The sequence below is a fragment of the Rhododendron vialii genome, chromosome 4a, assembly GCF_030253575.1.
Source record: "Rhododendron vialii isolate Sample 1 chromosome 4a, ASM3025357v1".
Lineage (NCBI taxonomy): Eukaryota > Viridiplantae > Streptophyta > Magnoliopsida > Ericales > Ericaceae > Rhododendron > Rhododendron vialii.
Window position 1 is genome coordinate 7032656 of NC_080560.1, and position 18001 is coordinate 7050656.

General features: G+C 37.7%; 2 protein-coding genes across 5 annotated transcripts in view; one reads left to right on the forward strand and one right to left on the reverse strand.

The window, feature by feature from the left end:
* LOC131322958 (transcription initiation factor TFIID subunit 6) overlaps positions 1-9266 on the reverse strand; it is a 53418-nt gene extending 44152 nt beyond the window's left edge. The window contains exons 1-12 of one of the 2 annotated variants that reach the window (XM_058354565.1): positions 8885-9266; positions 7756-7842; positions 6464-6565; positions 6254-6362; positions 6042-6148; positions 5802-5939; positions 5615-5710; positions 4719-4843; positions 4500-4632; positions 3579-3704; positions 3374-3485; positions 2481-2950 (exon numbers count right to left, since the gene is read on the reverse strand). In XM_058354565.1, the coding sequence (XP_058210548.1) occupies positions 2571-2950; positions 3374-3485; positions 3579-3704; positions 4500-4632; positions 4719-4843; positions 5615-5710; positions 5802-5939; positions 6042-6148; positions 6254-6362; positions 6464-6565; positions 7756-7842; positions 8885-9010 (1641 nt within the window). In that variant the 5' untranslated portion in view covers positions 9011-9266 and the 3' untranslated portion in view covers positions 2481-2570. Of the gene's footprint in view, positions 1-2480; positions 2951-3373; positions 3486-3578; positions 3705-4499; positions 4633-4718; positions 4844-5614; positions 5711-5801; positions 5940-6041; positions 6149-6253; positions 6363-6463; positions 6566-7755; positions 7843-8884 lie in introns of those variants that run through there. The other variant, XM_058354566.1, reaches the window with a different exon arrangement.
* LOC131322960 (protein IQ-DOMAIN 33) overlaps positions 1-17089 on the forward strand; it is a 42053-nt gene extending 24964 nt beyond the window's left edge. Inside the window, exons 1-7 of one of the 3 annotated variants that reach the window (XM_058354567.1) lie at positions 13917-14060; positions 14136-14291; positions 14563-14913; positions 15032-15238; positions 15930-16043; positions 16130-16510; positions 16775-17089. In XM_058354567.1, coding sequence (XP_058210550.1) covers positions 14220-14291; positions 14563-14913; positions 15032-15238; positions 15930-16043; positions 16130-16510; positions 16775-16915 — 1266 coding nt within the window. In that variant the 5' untranslated portion in view covers positions 13917-14060; positions 14136-14219 and the 3' untranslated portion in view covers positions 16916-17089. Of the gene's footprint in view, positions 1-13916; positions 14061-14135; positions 14292-14562; positions 14914-15031; positions 15239-15929; positions 16044-16129; positions 16511-16774 lie in introns of those variants that run through there. The other 2 variants (XM_058354569.1, XM_058354568.1) reach the window with 2 other exon arrangements.
* The last annotated feature ends 912 nt before the right edge of the window (positions 17090-18001 follow it).

The window sequence follows — 18001 nt, forward strand, 5'->3', positions numbered from 1 at the left end:
TAAGGACAAAAAAGACCAAGCTTGTTTTGGGAAACTGTAGGCTAAAAGTACTAAAGTTGGAATATTTCCAAGAAAGATTGGGAAAAAGTTATAATATTTTACTTTTTCTATTCCTCTTGTCGAGACGAAATAATAATTTACAAAAATTTGACGCAACTAACATATTAGAAAAAATTTGAATAAGGACAAACAGAAAAAAGCTGCCTAGATCTAAGTTTTCTAGTATAATCTTTTTTCAAAAATGATACTAACACAACAATCCAAACACAACAACTTACGCAACCTCTCACATGTATGTGGGCTTCACATACACTACTATGTATGGGCTCCACATATATGTGAGAAGTTGTGTAAGTTGTTGTGTTTAGATTGTTGTGTAAGTAGCATCTTTGATCTTTTTTCTTACTGAAATTACAAGGAAAAAGATGCACTTATCTCTCTCTCTCTTGATTATTGCTTGAGTTTGTGATTACCTAATTCACTCTATATGCTACTCCGTATCTTGCAAAGCAAGTCAAAAGACAGAGTTAATCTTTTGATGTTTATTGTTTGGAAATTTATAGACGTGGCCCTCCTAGTTTCACCCGAGTCTCATTTTCGTCTTTCTATTATCAATTGCAACTCTTTTGATTTTCAAGTTTGGTTTTCGTACCAAGTTGGTTCAATTGATAACATCGATCAGTCAAACTGAACGGAAAAAATCAGATTGAGGGCAGACGTTATCAATTGGACCAACTTGGTACGAACTGCAACATCCAAACTGCCGTCAATCTAATTTTTTTATCCAGTTTAGCTGACAAAAGTTATCAATTGAACTAATTTGGTACGAAAACCAAACTTGAAGGTCAAAAGAGTTATAATTAATACTTGGAGGAAGAAAATGAGACTCGAATGAAACAAGGAAAACCATTTATATAAATTTTCTTTTATTTTTTGTATATATCAAAACAAACGAAGAGATAAACTTATTACCAATCGAGAGTAAACCCCATCGTCTTTAATATTTATGTGGGAAAAAAAAGAAGAAGAAGCAATAGCTAATGTTATTTACGCCAAGGGTATATGGATAATGCCACTATGATTTTTGTTGCTGCCACAAACAGTTTATCTATCTGACTGTTTTACCCTCAAATATTTCTTGAATCTTTGACCAATCCTTCTCTCTCACTACAGAGTACAGACCCACTTGAGCCACTCCCCTTTCCACCCTCCTGACTCCTCGGTCCTCCTTTACCTCCATTGATTTTGTGGATTGGTTGTCGACGTCAACCACTGGGATCGATGCGACAAATCTGAATTTGAATAGAGATTCCTCCATGAATAAATTTTACGGAGCTCAATTTTAACTGTCCAAAAGTGTTTTGAACAATCAAGATTTAGCGCCTCCGTGAATAACTTATTCACTGCTCTTCCATGAACAAGTTATTATCGTTTGGATATGCTTTTGAAACTCACGTATAGGAACAACCCAAACCCTTCATGGCCATATGACAACGATGTACTTCAAACCAAGCAACACATCCACACCCATCACTTGAACTAGCGTTGTGCCCGTTCGATGAACAGAATAAAAAAAAAATTAATAGTAGTATTTTTTCGGTCATGTATATCGAACCGACACAACGCTAGTTGGTATAAAAGATAGTTTAATTTTGTTCCAGTTGCGTTTGATTCACGCTAATAGTGTTCCGTTCTATGTACTGCAAAACACACATGTGATGGAGAATAAGTTTAAGACACCACGTGACGGTGCCTTCCCCCACCTCACTTTTTTTTATAAAGAAAAGAAATCCAAAAAAATCGAGAAACTTAGAATTAGGGGTTTGAATGCTTTCAAAGACAAAATACATTTGCTTTTGTATTTTTAGCACTTGAAAAACGAGCGGTCACAAACGTCAAACAAAGGGTGGAGAGAGGAAATAGAAATTGTTCTTATCTCTTCATGCTTTTCCTGTTGTTGATTAGAAAGATGATTCTTCTTTTCTTTAAAATTATGTTAACATGAATCTAAAGTTTGAATCTATAGAAGTTTCCTAATGGTTACCTGCGAAGAGAAAATTAAGATGCAATTTTGCAATGATAGTGGCTTGTTAAGTGTTACAAGATGGAAGTTGGCTAAACCAAGCAAGGCAAAGAGTAGTTGTGGGGTTTCCCGAGAGAAACAGAGATGCCGAGACCACGCTACACTTGTTACAAAGAGAGAGAGAGAGAGAGAGAGAGAGAGAGAGAGAGAGATGCCGAGACCATGCTACACTTGTTGATCAAGTTGTGACCTACCCTGGAGTTCATTCAAGAATTATTCGAGACTCTCGGATTTACCATTTTGATCCACCCAACGGCGGTAATAAACGATCCACTTTACGTAGATCACCGACCCCGCCGTAGGCGTCAAGCAGTAAGGCCAAGAGCGTCCACGAGGGTCACTCCAACGACAACTCCGGCAGCAGTAGATACAACAAGAAGGGGGATAACAACAACAATACGGTCAACCATTCTGGTGATTTCCATTCTGGCGATTTCCGGATTGGCTACATGAATAATTATACAACAGTTCAATGCTGCGAATTTCTTTACAAGAATGAAGACATCTCGGGAGTTGGAATAAAGTTGAAAATACTTTCACCAAATAGTTCAAACAACGAGACAAGAAGACGCCCTGAGTCTAGATCATCTTTCCAAGCCTGATTGAGCATAGCCGACGAATCCAGAGCTTGATTTTTATTACCCCTGCCAACTTTACCTCTGCTACCTGAAATTCCCTCACCAGACATCTGTTTAGAAGATGGTGATGCGCCTGCATCAGAATCACCTAAAGCTGCTGGAGTGCCTGGAACACCTTGAATTTCTGGTGGCAAGGAATTGCTAGCAGGCATATTTATAGGGCCATCAGTCGCAACTTTCTTGTGGGGAGGCTGGTGCTCCAAGTGCTCCATAGTTGCTTTCCCTTTATCTTCATGAGATTTTAAACAAGGTATCCAGATCAGATCAGAAAATCTTCCAACCAGCGCAAATGCTAAATAATAGTAACGTTTGGTCTGCTGCTTGGTTAGAGGCAGCATCTTTTCCCCAGGAAGCCTAGTACATGACTTTAGAAATAATGCCATAAAAGAGAACTAAGAACGAATCCAACCATTAAATTGACTACCAGAACATCTCAATCTGATGCAGGGAAGTGTGTCGGTGTGGTCTCCCCCCGCCTAAAACCCCTTTTTCAATTGCATATTCGATTCATCTGAATTTTTAACTCTTTTTTGTTTGATTGACTTACTGCTCAAGTAGAAATTGCAATTCACACCCCATACACATATGTGAGTAGAAACTAGGATGTCATTTACTACATTTAAGTCAACAAGAAACATCATGATACTCTTACGTGGGGTTGCAGTTATAACTCTTGCGTTGGTTCTCCAGACAACATTTGGAGGCGGGGATGGTAAATTGGGAAATAACTTCAGCCGATCATATATACATTGACCTGCAGCACGCTGAAAGTCTTGTCTTGTTAGAACAATTTACCAATCTACCAGAATGATCATGGCAAAACACATACAAGAATCAATACCACAAATTACACTCACCAGCAGAGCCCCATAGACACGCCAAGCTTCATACCTCTTAATCTCATTTTTTTGCCGTTCAAGACGCATCTCTGGCTCAAGAAGTTTCATATATGTCTCAAGATTTGGCAGCAAAAGAAGGCGGACCTACCCAAAGTTGAGAAGCATCACAAACTGCTTCGACGTCCATTAAAAGTACTAAAAAGTTTTGAACCACAAGTTAAATGGTATGCAATAGTCAAACATGAAAAGAACGAAATTCCAATCCACAAACAACTGGAGAGAGCACAAGAGTTGACGAAAGATTGTAAATCTCTCTATGTTGGAGCGAAACCAGTGCCCAAGCCCATTTCTCGCAAGTCTACGAGCGCCAGCATCAGAAGATAGCCCAACTCGGGTGCTTATGATTGGGTGATGATATTTGTGGGCCCAACTAGATTTTATTAGATTCTATTTAGTTAGATAGATTGTTATTTTAGATGTGGCTTTAGCTTGATTATCACTATTGCTAGGTGGGTGTATATCTTAGTTAGTTGTTATCTCTTTGTAGGAGCCTATTTACAGGGGCTCCCTTTTGTTACAGGGATTCCAATTCACCATTAGATACAGGGATACCTAAGGTTTGTTCACCCTAAGGTACAGGGATATCTAGGGTTTGCTACTTATTCTACATCATATTTCTTTGACTCTGCATTTAGTACAAACAAGTAGTGGAACTTTTAGCCAAAGATCCCAACCATTTACCTGATTAACCAAGGAAAATTTAAAACCCACTTAATCCTTGTCACTTCATAAAATTATTTTCTTGCATGCAAGCAATGGATTTGCTTGATAAACCAATTGATCCATAATCACAACTTCATCATATGAAGCGAAAAAGCATGTAGTTCCAACAAGTTATTAATCATAATAAGATGTCACAAGGGCAAGAACTGGGAATACCACATTAGGTCCTAGAGCCGCTAAACCCTGGATGGCGCCATAGTGTTGAGTCAATGCCCGTTTTGGGTCCAAAAATGTGTGGACCAAAGTTTTTGTCAAGCGCGTCTGGAGATTACTATAAACATGCCCAAATCTGCAATAGTACCATAAACAATTAATCCAATGTTGAAATATAGACCAAATAAGATATTTCAAGAGTATTAAAATTTCAGGTCTCACCTCTTGCAAATTGAAGCAACCAACTTTGCTGTGAAGTCTCTAAGTTCCCAGTGGTTGTCAGCAAATCGGTTCCCCAATCGCTTTGCAACAAGGCAGGTAACAACTGATGGCATCAACTGGTGCAGCTGAGGAAGGAAATAGTACCTCATTAAATAGACAATAGACAGACTATGCAACTTCAAGGTTATATGCTGCTCAGCATTTCTTGAGAATTTGCAATGGAGCAACAGGAGTACAGGACTAACCACCAGCCCCAAGATGGTAATAGAAACGATTTCTTACATATTCCTACCCCTAATTCAAATACTTTAATATATCAGGGAAAAGAAATCTATTGAGACGGACATCTCCGCTGAAAGGAAAGTATAAGTGCCAGCTAAACTCAGTTTATTCAACTTACAAGATGATGAATTCATCTTTTCATGTCAGGCTCGATTCACAAACCAGTTGTCAATAATAATAGTGGAGATATTCATCAAAGAGGTTAGCTTTATCATTGCATGTTCAAATTCTGATTCCAAGTTGATTGAACTAAGCACTCATATCCCTTCCCAAGTTTCCCCAGTTTAAAAATAAAAAAGTAAAATCACTTAGGAAATGAATTAGGAATTCGTCCTACCAGAGAATTTCAATTCAGTACATGTCAGCAAGTCAGGGAAAGTGAAATGGTTTGCAGCTGATGGTACACTTAACCAGGGTAGCTACAATTTAGACAAAACCTCTAATGGTGGGCAAACCGACTACCACACTGGAGTGTCCCACATGTACAATTTACTGTAGACCCTTGTAATGGTCATCACAAAACAGTCTGTTTCAGAAAATATGTTTCCACAGTGTACGTAGCCCTACATTAATGTTGACCAACCAAAAAGATCAATAATAAGCGACATACTTACATAAGGTTCTATGTGTATGTGAGGATTCTGGAGAAGACTCCCCACAAGACGCATCAGAGAAAACAGCACACGGAATTCATTCAAACCACGAGAAACCTGATATTACTCAGGGATAAAAGCAGGGAAATCAGCAAGACTAATGTACAAGGTTTCAAATGTTGTTCATCTCAGATAACCTGGAAAGTACCTCATCAGCAATAAAGTATGTGAAATAGGGAACTAAAGGATGAAGTCCAGAGTCTGTGGCCAAACTCACTAAGGCTTCCTTGTAAAGAACTGAGTCCGACCTACTCATTGCAAGCTCAGTGATTTTATCAAAGTACAGCTGCACCAGCAAGAAGGATTGTAGAATCAAATTCAACAGGTAGACAAGTTGTAATTAAATAAAATTTTGTGTACTGGTAGGGGGGAAAAGAAGTTAATATACCTGAAGCTCCCTAGACAATACATGTTTAACCGGTAGTTTAATGTCAACAGGAAGTCCATCATCTTTTTGCTCAGGTTTTTTGTTATCAGGAGGAGCAGCAATAATGACTACAATTACAAGATATCAACACATATAAGCTCCTCTAATGTGCATTCAAGCCACTGCAAAATAGAATTGTTCAAGTAGAGCAGATTTAGTTTAGATTTACGAACCTTCAACAGGAGCATTTTCTGGAATAGCAGGTTGTACACCTTCAATAGCTAGCCAGTGACAAACGATTGAAGTATCGAGTGGTGCTTTTGGCAGAGGAGCTTCAATCACCTAAGTGTAAAAAAACTCAGACAAACAAATAAGAAAAGGAACAAATATATACTACCCAAAAAATCAAGTGGAGGAGAGTTGGTATAATAGGTAAATCTTACATCTTTAAAATCCAAATCCTTGTCATCAAGGTAAAACAAATCCTTGTGTCCAACAGCTCTTCTGAACCGCAAAGGATCCCCAGAGGCAAAACCATAAATGGGCTACGGTGACAATACGATATAGAAAATTAGGTTAGAAACAATGAAGTTGTACAGAAAGAAGGGGAAATAATTAACACATCTGAAAAAGGGCTATTTTCCACATGAGAAGCCTGTTAAAAAATACCAGAGTCATCAAGCTAAAATTTGTTTTTTCAGCTATTACTTTATTATTAGTCACTTTAGCAAGAGTCACGAGTGTGAAACCCTATAAACCTTTTCTCATCATTTATCAACAGTGGGTCAAAGACTCATACTTCAAAGAAAAATAATCTAGGAGTTAAAGAGAAGGTTTGGAAAATAATTTGGAACAATTGCCCAACTGCTGCAAACAAAACATCCTTTCGGAAAGTTATCACTATTATAACGTAGGCAAAAGTGAAAAGAATCTCCTTGGCCTAAGTCACCAATACGCACGAAATTGGAGTACAGCAAGAAGTTTAACTGGTACAAGGAATCTTTCACCACAATACGATCCATCTAACGCATGGTTAGACATTCTGCCATACTAACAGATTGGACTTTTTCTCTTCAGAAGATGCTCAAAAAACTCCATGTTAACTCCTCAATAAGCTTCTGGAAAACTTAAAGTTATTACTGCAACTGTAACCGCAGGCACAGAAATAAGAAACTTCTCTTTGACTTCGGCAGTTGAACTTTTCTCTACGCATGAATTTAAAAAATGTCTCCTTCAATGCATTCTTCATTCAATTAAAGAACATCTAATTTTCATAGTACAAACTACTGAGCACATTCAGCCTGCACTTTCTTAACATCCAGAAGGATAGCAGTAACACATTTACTTCTTTGCAGCGACGTCTGAAACATTAAAAAGCCCAGCCATACCAAAGTAACCAAACTGGATGAGCAACATAGATTTTCTTTAGTTCGGCAGGGGGGTTGCCTCATCGTTCCGTGTTACCAACACAATGCCGCATGATGCTTTTGTCTGATCGAAATTTCTTTTCTAACCGGTTATTATCACCAAGATCCGCTCTTAAATCATGCTTACACTAAGTTCAACATACCCAACCAACATACATAGTTTGCTTCTTCTTACAAGGATTAGTTAAGCACTAGCACCCTAAGTAAGTTCAGGTATCACTATTTCCACACAATCCTGAATATAGGACATAAGCCTAACACGTGCAATGTAAAAGTATAGAATTCAATTTCTCGAAATAGATATTTACCTCAACATTTCTCAAGTTGAGGGCACTATCAACATCATCTGTCGTCATCATAGTTCTCTTCGAATGACGCATGCATTTAATTGCCTCCTGAAGTTTCAGGATAACTACAATTAGTCCCAGATTTATTCACATACCCTCGAAAGTCCTCCATATCTTGCACCTACTTTGGCAGGATCCCCAAAGGTAGTCTACAAATCTCACAAGAAGTAGCCTTTATCATGCCATTACTTACCTGACCATCTGCTTGGGGTACACATAACGGTACAGAGGGAGTGAGACTAAGTCACCCATCATATCTACTAATACATTTCTTTGCTAGGTATGCTTGTGAATATATCTAGTTGATAATGTGTAAGACAGCTCTTCAAAAACTTCATCAAATACTAAATTGCAAGATATAGGCCCTCTTCGATAAAGTAAAATTTGTCGTCACAATTTTCCCCGCAAACTAAGGTATTCGGTCCAATCGGTCCTTGCTAAAAAGCATAGTGCAATGTGCACCCTCTGTAAAGTTTTTGTTCAGTTAGATTTTATCTCACCTTTATCCATCACTCGTATAGTGCTCCGACTGCAAACTGCAGCACTTATTAATTCAATGCAAGTTGTATAAAATCACTTCGATCGTTAAACTCGTACAACGCGAGAAATCTCGATTATCAAGTCATTAACTAATGTGATCCCTAAAGTTAAACAATGAACCACTGAAACTGTCATATATCAAAGCAAACTATGATAGTAGTAGGCCTCCTTCCTAAGGCCTCATATGCGAAACTTCCCAGGTGCTATCAGCCTATCAATTCTTTTGGGGCTAGTCCATACGGAGCATGGGCCCCCACTAGTGGACGGTTGGTTTATGTTTATGGTCCACAGAATTGATCGAAACTATATATAGCAATCCATCATAGTAGGACTCCTTCCTAAGGTCTCATATCCTAAGGTCTCATATTCGAAACTTCTCAGTGCTATCAACTCCTTTAGGTCCGTCCATATGGAGCAACCTCAAGTCAACCCCCGCTAGATGGTGGGTTTACGGTCCCCAAGATAGTCAAGGTGCGCGTAAGCTAGCCCAGACTCCTGGTTATCAAAAAAGTGGCATACGATGATAGTAATAACCACAAATTCAAACTACCTGCATTATTTCCCGCATATGATATTCGACATCAGGAGAAAGAGCAAGTGCAACATCTGGAGAAAGGTTATTGATCCCAATACTTTGCGCTATCACCTCAATCGTCTCCTTCGGCACGATACTCATGTTTTCTCCCTCTTTCTGAAGGTAAGTAGTGAACGAACCACTCCGATTATCTACACAATTACGTGTTACGGAAAGCAATTCTTGTGTAATCTTCTGAAGAAATACCAGTTTTGCGAAGACTAGGTCGCCGGAGAATGTAAATCACCGGTGCTTCCGATGACGAGGTGGAGAGGTTACTCGTTACTGAGCCAGAGGTGTGACTAGGGCTTCAATTGAGGATCTGGGTTTGGTTTGTTTGGGTCTGCTGATTGGGGTGGGTTTAAACGAGTCGAACTGCAATAAACTAAAAAGCTCAAGTCTGTTTGATAAAGCTCGGCTCAAGTCTGTTTAGTTTATGGATCAAGTTTGACTCATTTAATAAACAAGTCGGATCAAATAGTGTAAAGCTCTGCCCAGCACGACTCGTTTGCAACCCAAGACTTTGGCTCTGTTCGATAGAAGTCAAATAGTATTTGTCTCGGTTGTTCGTAAGAATTAGGCTCCATTCTCCTTAATTTTTTTGTCATTCTCTTTTTATGTGTTTTGTTTGTTTTTTTTTTTTTGAATTTTTGTTTAATTTGCATCATTCTTTTTTGGGTTAATTATCCATATCGATAAGAAGAGTCTAACAAGTACAAAATTATGATTAAAAGCAAAAAAAAAATTTACTCAAAACGAAAAAAGACAATTATAACATAAACTAAACATTAGCAATTTGGTATTTATAATTGTCTTTTTTGTCTAAACCGTTGTCTTATATAAACTCTTTTCAACATTAGCAATTTTTTTTTGGGGTAAATTCAGCTTTGTTCTAGATCTTGTCTTTCTAACATAAAGATAATACATGTTTGATTCAAGAAAATAATTTTGTTCACCCTTCTTTAAAAAAAGTGAACATTATCATGCATGTGATTGGTGAAAATTTTGTAGATTCTACCACAAATTCACTCAATTATTTTCAAAAAGTAAATTGATTCCGTAAATCCTATACAATTTTCACCAATCACATGGTGGGTAATATCCTAATATTCATCCTACTTAAAGAAAGGTAAACAAAATTATTCTCTGTTTGATCCTACATGTATTTGTGATTTTCTAATGAATTGTTACTAAAATATTTTATTAACAATTCAAATCGTTTGTTTTCATCAATTGCCATTTTTTTTCATTAGTATTTTTTTGGAAACCTATAGATACTTAATCAACCTTAAGTTTAAAAAAAAGAACGGATGTGCCACATCCTCCCCTCCTCCGGCCCTGGTAGCAGAGCAAATATAATAAATTGAGGCCCCGTTTGCTTTTTAGCCTTTTAGCATTTTTTAAAGTTTGTCTTTATTCAAAAAAAAAAAAAAAACCATGTTCGTTAGTATTGCACTAAACTTTTGTGGATTATTGATTCGTTTTGATAAGAGGAATTGAAAAAAGAGGCTTTGATTGGTTGGGAGTTTAGTTTAGTTTTGATAGTGGGTGGAGAGAGAAATAGTTTACTTCTATCCAAATATTTTTGAAAACATCCAATTTTAAGCCCAAAGAAAAAACCAATATTTATTACTTTTATAGCTGAAAAGTAGTTATTTTTCAAAAGTTTGGCGCAAAACTAACAAACGATATTTTTTTTAACAAGGACAAAACTCTTTAAAAAAACCCAAAAAACTTGTTCGGCTAAATTCTTTTAGGACTTTTAGAACTTTTTTTTGTTTTGTTTTTATTCAAATTTTTCCATGTTTGTTAGTTTTGTGCCTCACTTTTTTGTTTTTCCACTTCGTCTCGTCAAATATTTTGGGAAATAATCACTTTTCAGAAGAATAAAAAAGAGTCAAAAAAGTTGGTTTTTTTAGCTTAAAATTAAATATTTCCAAAAATATTTGGATAAAAGGTAAAAAAAAAAATTACTTTTCCGATTCCTGTCGTCGAGACAAATCAATAATTTACAAAAATTTGGAGCAAAATTAGCTAACGTAATTTTTTTTGGAATGAGAACAAAATCTCAAAAATGCTAAAAGTTAAACAAAACGGAGTCTGAGTATCGTTGAAGGGGATGATGAGTGATTAGCACGTATGGAACACTAAGCAATATCGGTTTAATTTTCGTCCTTGGCATGCTGAATCAAGAGAAACGGAACCATTAAAAAGATAATTTTTCAAGAATCGGTTTAATTTTCGTCCTTGGCATGTTGAATCACGAGAAACGGAACCATTAAAAAGATAAAATTTCAACAACGACATGAGTTTAAAAAAAAAAGAAAAAAGAAAAAAAAGTGGTCTCAAGATCTCTCAACTCTCCAGGTCCTTGTTGCATTAACTTTTTAGAAAATTCAAAAAGAATGTTGGATGTTTTGTTTTTCTTTTTTTTCAACCAAACGTTCCATCTCACTCAATTGTTTTTTTTTTTTTTGTCGGAGATTTTGGTCCCAGTTCGCGGCAACACGCCATTTTGAAATTGATACAAGCTTCGGATAAGATCACACTCACATCAAATATCACGGAGTAAATTAGAAATTTTACAGTTATTCCAAATAATACCTTTTTTTCTAAAAATTTAGAACTCCCCTATCTATGCCATTCTTTTTCTTTCTCTGACAATGAAAAAAATTCATGAGAGGGAAAAAAAAAAAGAAAGTAACAGCACTACCGGCTGTCGTAATTATGTACTACGTACTATATGGAGAGAGAGAGAGAGAGAGAGAGAGAGAGAGAGAGAGAGAGAGAGAGAGAGAGAGAGAGAGTCCTGCCTTGAGGTCCATCATCTCCAATAATGTCCTCGTGACAATGGGGGCCAATCAAGCAATACCATTTTAGGATGATGAATTCCAGAGGTACAACTTTATTTCCATCTACTTACCCAAAAAGTAAAAAAAAAATTATTTCCATCTAATCTGTACTTTTTTGTGTGCCATGATTGTATACATTAACGGAATTAGTGGGATGTTAGAGTTAGCACAAGAGAATTCAAAGGCTATTTATAACCCTGACTCTTCAAAATCTGTCCTTCGCGGAAATCGAACCGAGGCCGGAGGGGAGAAAATGAAACAACCAACTACGCTAGCAATGGTTTCTCATCTAATCTGTACTTGATAGAGCCCTTTAGTGCAGCACATGTAATGGAGTAATTCAACATCTAAGTGGACCAAAATCCTGCAAGAACAATCACTTTACTTTCTTTTCTTTCGGGCTTTATCATGGATGTCTTCAAAAATATTTAGATAAAAGTAAAAAAATTTGGATTTTTCAATTCCTCTCATCGAGACGAATAAATAATCTATAAAAATTTGGTGTAAAACTAACAAACGCGGAAAAAATTCCACACCCATCTTTTGGACCACCATTTGGGATGATGAATTCCATGAAAACTTAATGGCTTTACTTTAGCTATTCCTCTTTTTATCCAGAGTACAACTTTAACAGAAAGTCCAAGGGTACAGTTTTTAAATATGTACCGGTGGGTACAAATTTCTTTTTGGGCTCATTTTGGGTCTAAACAAAATATTGGAGTCATTTATTTTATTTAAAATATTTTGCTTATGGTCTTTGAAAAAAAAAACTCAATCTGGTATCAGTAAAAGCATTTACAAAACATCCAAACTTTGCTTTAAAATTTAGGCTTGAATTCTAGGACAAAATTGAACGTTTTGTAGCTGCCTTAACTGATATCGGATTGAGCTTATTTTTTTTAGGAGCCGTAAACAAAGTATTTTAAATGAAATGAGCGGTTCCGACATTTTTTTTAGACTCAAAACAAGACAAAAAAGGGTTTGTACAACTGTACCAGTAGCACCGTTCTAACCATGTTGGAGGTCCAAAAGAATGAAAAAATTAAGGAATTTTCTTTAAGACTTGGCTACATGACGATCGCAAATTTGCATATTGACACGCCATAAATTCTTACGCAAAAAAACAAAAAAAATTATAATAATTCTTGATTGACCGTTTAGTATGAACCAATCAAATTCAAGTCGCATACCATGAGAAAATGCTCTCATACCAGGACCAACTTTTATGATTAGGCTTACTACCAACTAACTGTAATAATCCTCATCCATTCAGTTTTTATTTCCATTAGCCCTATCCATCTTAGTACAATGGTGTTTGTCATTTTTCACTATGCATATTAACATTTCTTCTGGTCTTGGAAATCTATACATTGGTGGGTTAGGGGTTAATGTTATAGCTAGAGGAAATAGGAATGGGTATGGTAAGGTTCGAACCACTGTCCTAATACATGGGACTTGGGCGTATAAGCCGCTACCACCACTTAGCTGCCGGTCCAATTGCTCACTACGGCTACGGGTAAATTTGATAAAATTTATCCGGTTATGTGACAAGAGTTTTGATGGTTGCGACGTGCAAAAAAAAGCATATCCTTTTCATAAGTGATCTATAAGGCACTTGATGCTGCTACTTTTTTTTGTAATTTTCTTTTCAAAGGTATCTGGATTTTCATCGAATTATTTTTCTACTTTCTGTCCCACAGATACCATCTAATTAGGGGGCCTATGCTTGATAAGGCACTCCAGTCAATGCAAAGAGATATCTGACACTGTATTTGATTCCTCCCCATAACAATCCAATAGAGCTTGTTTGAACACTCAAGTATTCTTGAGCTTTTTGCATGATTTAACCCCATTTCCAGAGAAACCCTTTTGGGTCAAGTCAACTAGACACCTCTAAGCTAATTTGGCTCCTCAAACAACCCTTTAATTTCTAATTTGTTGAGGTGCGCGTAAGCCCGGACATCCGGTTATTAAAAAAAGAAATAAAAAGAGCCCCTTGATTCAGTCATGTCGCCAAAGTTACAACAAGATGAACTGGGCAAGTCCAGAACCCACCTGATGCATGGCAAAAAAGAGCAATCAAAGACAAAGGAATAGACATAGCCCAAATAGCAAGCAAACTTTATGAGGCCAGTCTGCTGGAAGACACGTGCAAAAAGTTAACATAAAGAAAGCAATAGAAATAAGCACTTCTCTAACTCCAACCCTTTTATCTAATCTCCACTTTATGATTAAAAGTGCCGAATTCCAGCTCTAAAGTTCTGCAATCCTACAGATTCTCACCCAACTCCATCGAACATGTGGGTTATTCTTATTGAGCATTAATTATTTTCTACTTTTTTCTTGATCTCTCGTTTATCGTTTTCTGTTGAAAGGAAGCTCAGCAATTTATAAGGGCCTTTGGAATGTTTGGAGGCTAACCCATTTGGGAATTCTGCTCCAGTGTTTGCTGGATTGAGATGGGTATCACTGGAGGGCTAGTGAGAAGTGTCTTCTCCAAAAGCCGGCCGGTCGGCACTCTCGAAAGCGATGTGAGTCTGCTGCATCTTCCTCCAGTAGTTTTGGCTCTTATATTTCAGTTTGAACAGTCTGTTCTGCCTCTACTGATATTGTTAGTTTGTTTTTTGGACCATGGATGTGTAGAGAGTAAATTAAGACGGTAAGACGGTAACGAAGTGAAGAAGCTAAATTCGGTTCTTTGGCTTCTTTATTATTGTCCTTTTTTCCTCTAGAAATCCGTGATCCAAACGCAGTCTAAATTTCGTAACCATGACCTGTTTCTGGGTATTCTTGTACAATCAGGTGAGGAACAGCGGAGTGGAGAAGAGAAGGTGGAGGAGCTCAGTTAGGTCATACTTGTGTGGGGATGAATACAATTCTGTTATGGCAGAGGAGGATTCAGCTTCAGTGAAAAGCTCTGAAGTGACTTTCTCGAAACCGATTCAAGAAAGCTCTGAAGGGACTATTACACAAACAGCAGTAGAGGAATCTGAGGCCACGGTAACGCAACCCCTGCCGGAGGAATTCAATCACACAGGAGAAATCCAAAGCCAAGTTGAAAAATTACCGGAGGAAACGCGAAAAGGTATGGCCAAACAGTTTTGCCAAGAAGATGCAGCAATAACCATCCAAACAGCATTTAGAGCCTATCTGGTCAGTTCCCTCCTATAGTGCTTTGATCAAGTTTTTATGAATTATCTGCTGTTTTGATTCAAGATTCAGGTTTCTTGTGCAAGTTTTTAACCATGGGATTGGTGGCCAATTTTTTCAGGCTAGGCGTGGAATTGGAGGAATAGATCAGTCCTCGAAACAGCAGGAGTGTGTTGGAGGAGGAGGAAGTCCAAGTAGGGAGTCTCCGGGCACTTCAATTGAAGTCCAAACTGGAAATTCTACAGAAGTTTTCTCAACTAAGGAGGAAATCATGTCTTTCCACCACCGGTTACAGCAGAAAGCCAGGACTACGGCATTAAAGCTAAAAGTAAGACCACTTGAAATTTCTTTCTTCGAAAGCCAAAAAAGAGTTGGAGGGGCAAGGAGTTAGTTTGGTGGTCCCCCGGACTTAGGGGTTCGTACCCTCCTAGGTTTCAAACTTGAAACCTCCTAGGTGCTATCAGTTCTTATGGAGCCGGTCCATATAGGGCACTTGCCCCAGCCTCAATCGGCCCCTCAACTAGTGCCCCGTGAGGTTGATCTCCAAGGATTAGTTGAGGTGCCCCGCAAGCTAACTCGGACACCCTAAGTTAACGAAAGAAAAAGAGTTGGAGGGGCTACCAGCATGTACACTTCTTGAACCTGCCCGTTTATAATTTAGTAAGATGCCGGACGGGAATTCATTTGCTTTGGATCTGATTGGAAAATCAGTTGAAAACATTCAACATTTAGACAACTATGTGAACTAGATCATTCTGAATCAGCTTATAGGGGTGTTTGCTCTGTCTTAATATGCGCAGCTTATAGTTTTTTGTTGTCTCAGCTTGTTTGGCATAACTTCTGCTTTTAGCTCGTGGACAAAAAAGAACTTAGGAAAGCAGGAAAACAATCAAATTTGAGCAGCTCTATTTAAAATTTTTCATTATATCTTGATCTTTTTGGTTTCTACTTTCGAATAACCATTTCTATCAATCCCTTCAGCTTCAATAAAGTCCCACAACACTTTATCAATTTTGCAGGAAGACTGGGATGATAGCACAGTGAGTAGCAACATATCTAAAATGAGGATTCAGAATAGACTGGAGGCGACAACTAGGCGTGAGAGAGCATTAGCATATGCCTTTTCACAGCAGGTACATCAGGAACATATTTTCGAAAAGGAGAAACGGAAAGAAAGGAGAAAAACTGAAATAATTCTTCTTACCGTATCTCTTTGCAGCTAAGAATATGTGCAAAGAAGAAACAGAACAGATGTGATGGAACCGAAACGAACATGGGTTGGAGCTGGCTCGAGCGGTGGATGGCAACCCGGATTCCAGAAACTTCATCTGTTGAGAGCTTCGCAATGAATCAGTTTGAGCTGGTTGACCCTAACCAAAGATCAGTGGCTAATAAGAGCATGTTTGATGTCGGAGGGGAAGAAAAGGAGAGCTGTGGATCTAATGAGGTTTCTGCTCAAATTGAGAGGTTTTCATCCGTATATGAATCAAAAGAGAGAGATGGCCTTAAACCAGCTAAAAATAGGCTTAAGGCTGCAAGAAGCATATCAAAAAGGAAAGCTGTGCCAAGCTACTATAACTGTCCAAGAGAGCATTCTAAGGTAAGGACTCCTCACTACACACTAGAACAACAATTGCCTTAGAACGGTAGACAAGGATAGAGTCGATAGACTGAGGGGCAGATGAACCTAGGCGGTCGCTTTACCCAAGCTTTAAAATTCTTTAGATCTATATTAGTTTCTTTTCCTTGAAAATTTGAACTACTGAATCAGCAAACATTGGTAAAACGGTTAAGAACTTGAGAAACAAAATGGATGCATCTTTTGTCCAAGATTCAGTTTCTTTACGCAATTCCACCTACTCAGGCAACCAAGAAAGATTGTCCAAGGGAGGAAGAAAAGGATCAAAAGCACAAGCAAAAGCAGGAAGGAATTAAGAGAGAAATTACATGCAAAGATGCTGCAACTCAGCTATCGCCTGATATCAAGACCAGCGGCAGCTCCTAACTGGAGAAGTAAATCTCTAGAGAGACCATTGGTTTTCTTCAATAGTACTGGAATGTGTTCCTAGTGGCTTCAAAATAATGTTGAATTTTCTCTAATTTGTATATTTTATGACTGTCATTTTCTCAGTAATGAAAATTCTAGAATCAAAAGTGGATAACTTCCATTCCCTTGAAATGCAGTTAATACAGGCAATACTACATGCCCGTAATTTTATTACCAGAAGTGAAACAAGGATGTGTATGATTTGGTAGACTAAAAAAACCAAACCAAATCGAGCCTTCAACAATTTGGCAGACTATGGGACAAATTCTCACAGGTTGAACATTTTCCGTCCGCAACCAACCCGCACAACCTCAAAGCCAAACGGGCTGACTAAGTTTTTCTCCGAGTTTCAAACCAAGGATTTAGGAGGGTCGAACAGATGGTAAATTTCAAAAGAAATTTAGAGAATTCAAAAACAGGATAGCAAAAAATAAGCGTTCAAGATTTGCAGGGGGAAAAGCTTTAGAACCATGTTGCTTAGACTTGCTTTGGCAGCTAGCGTTTATCTCATATGGCTAGAAAGGAATGCCAGGATCTTCGTTGGGAAGGCTAACAATCCTGCTGCAGTTCTTTCCAACCTTGATGACAACATCAGATTACGACTTTGTTCATGGAGATGCATTACTAATACTGTGGAGAACCAAAGACTAGCGGATCAATGGAATCTCTCACATAGAATTTTTGGGGCTACTCATCCCTAGAGTTTTGTTTTGTTACATATAGAGTGTTATAGGTTCAATTGTATATCTTCTGACTTGGTGGGTTTATACCCTTTGTTTTTGGCTTGGTTGGTTATAAATGATCCATTTACCAAAAAAAAAAAACGTTCAAGATTAACAAGAGTCATTTAACAAAAGCAAGAACAAGTCACTTACCCAAAAAACAAAAAAGCAAGACCCAACATTCTTTAGATCATTGAATGTTAGAGAGCCTGTTTAACAACAAAATCAGAATAAAATTTGAAGACAATATTCATGGTGTTTTTAAAAACCACATTTTGCAGGTTGGGTCGGGTTGAAAAGATTTAACCCCCAGTGATTTTTA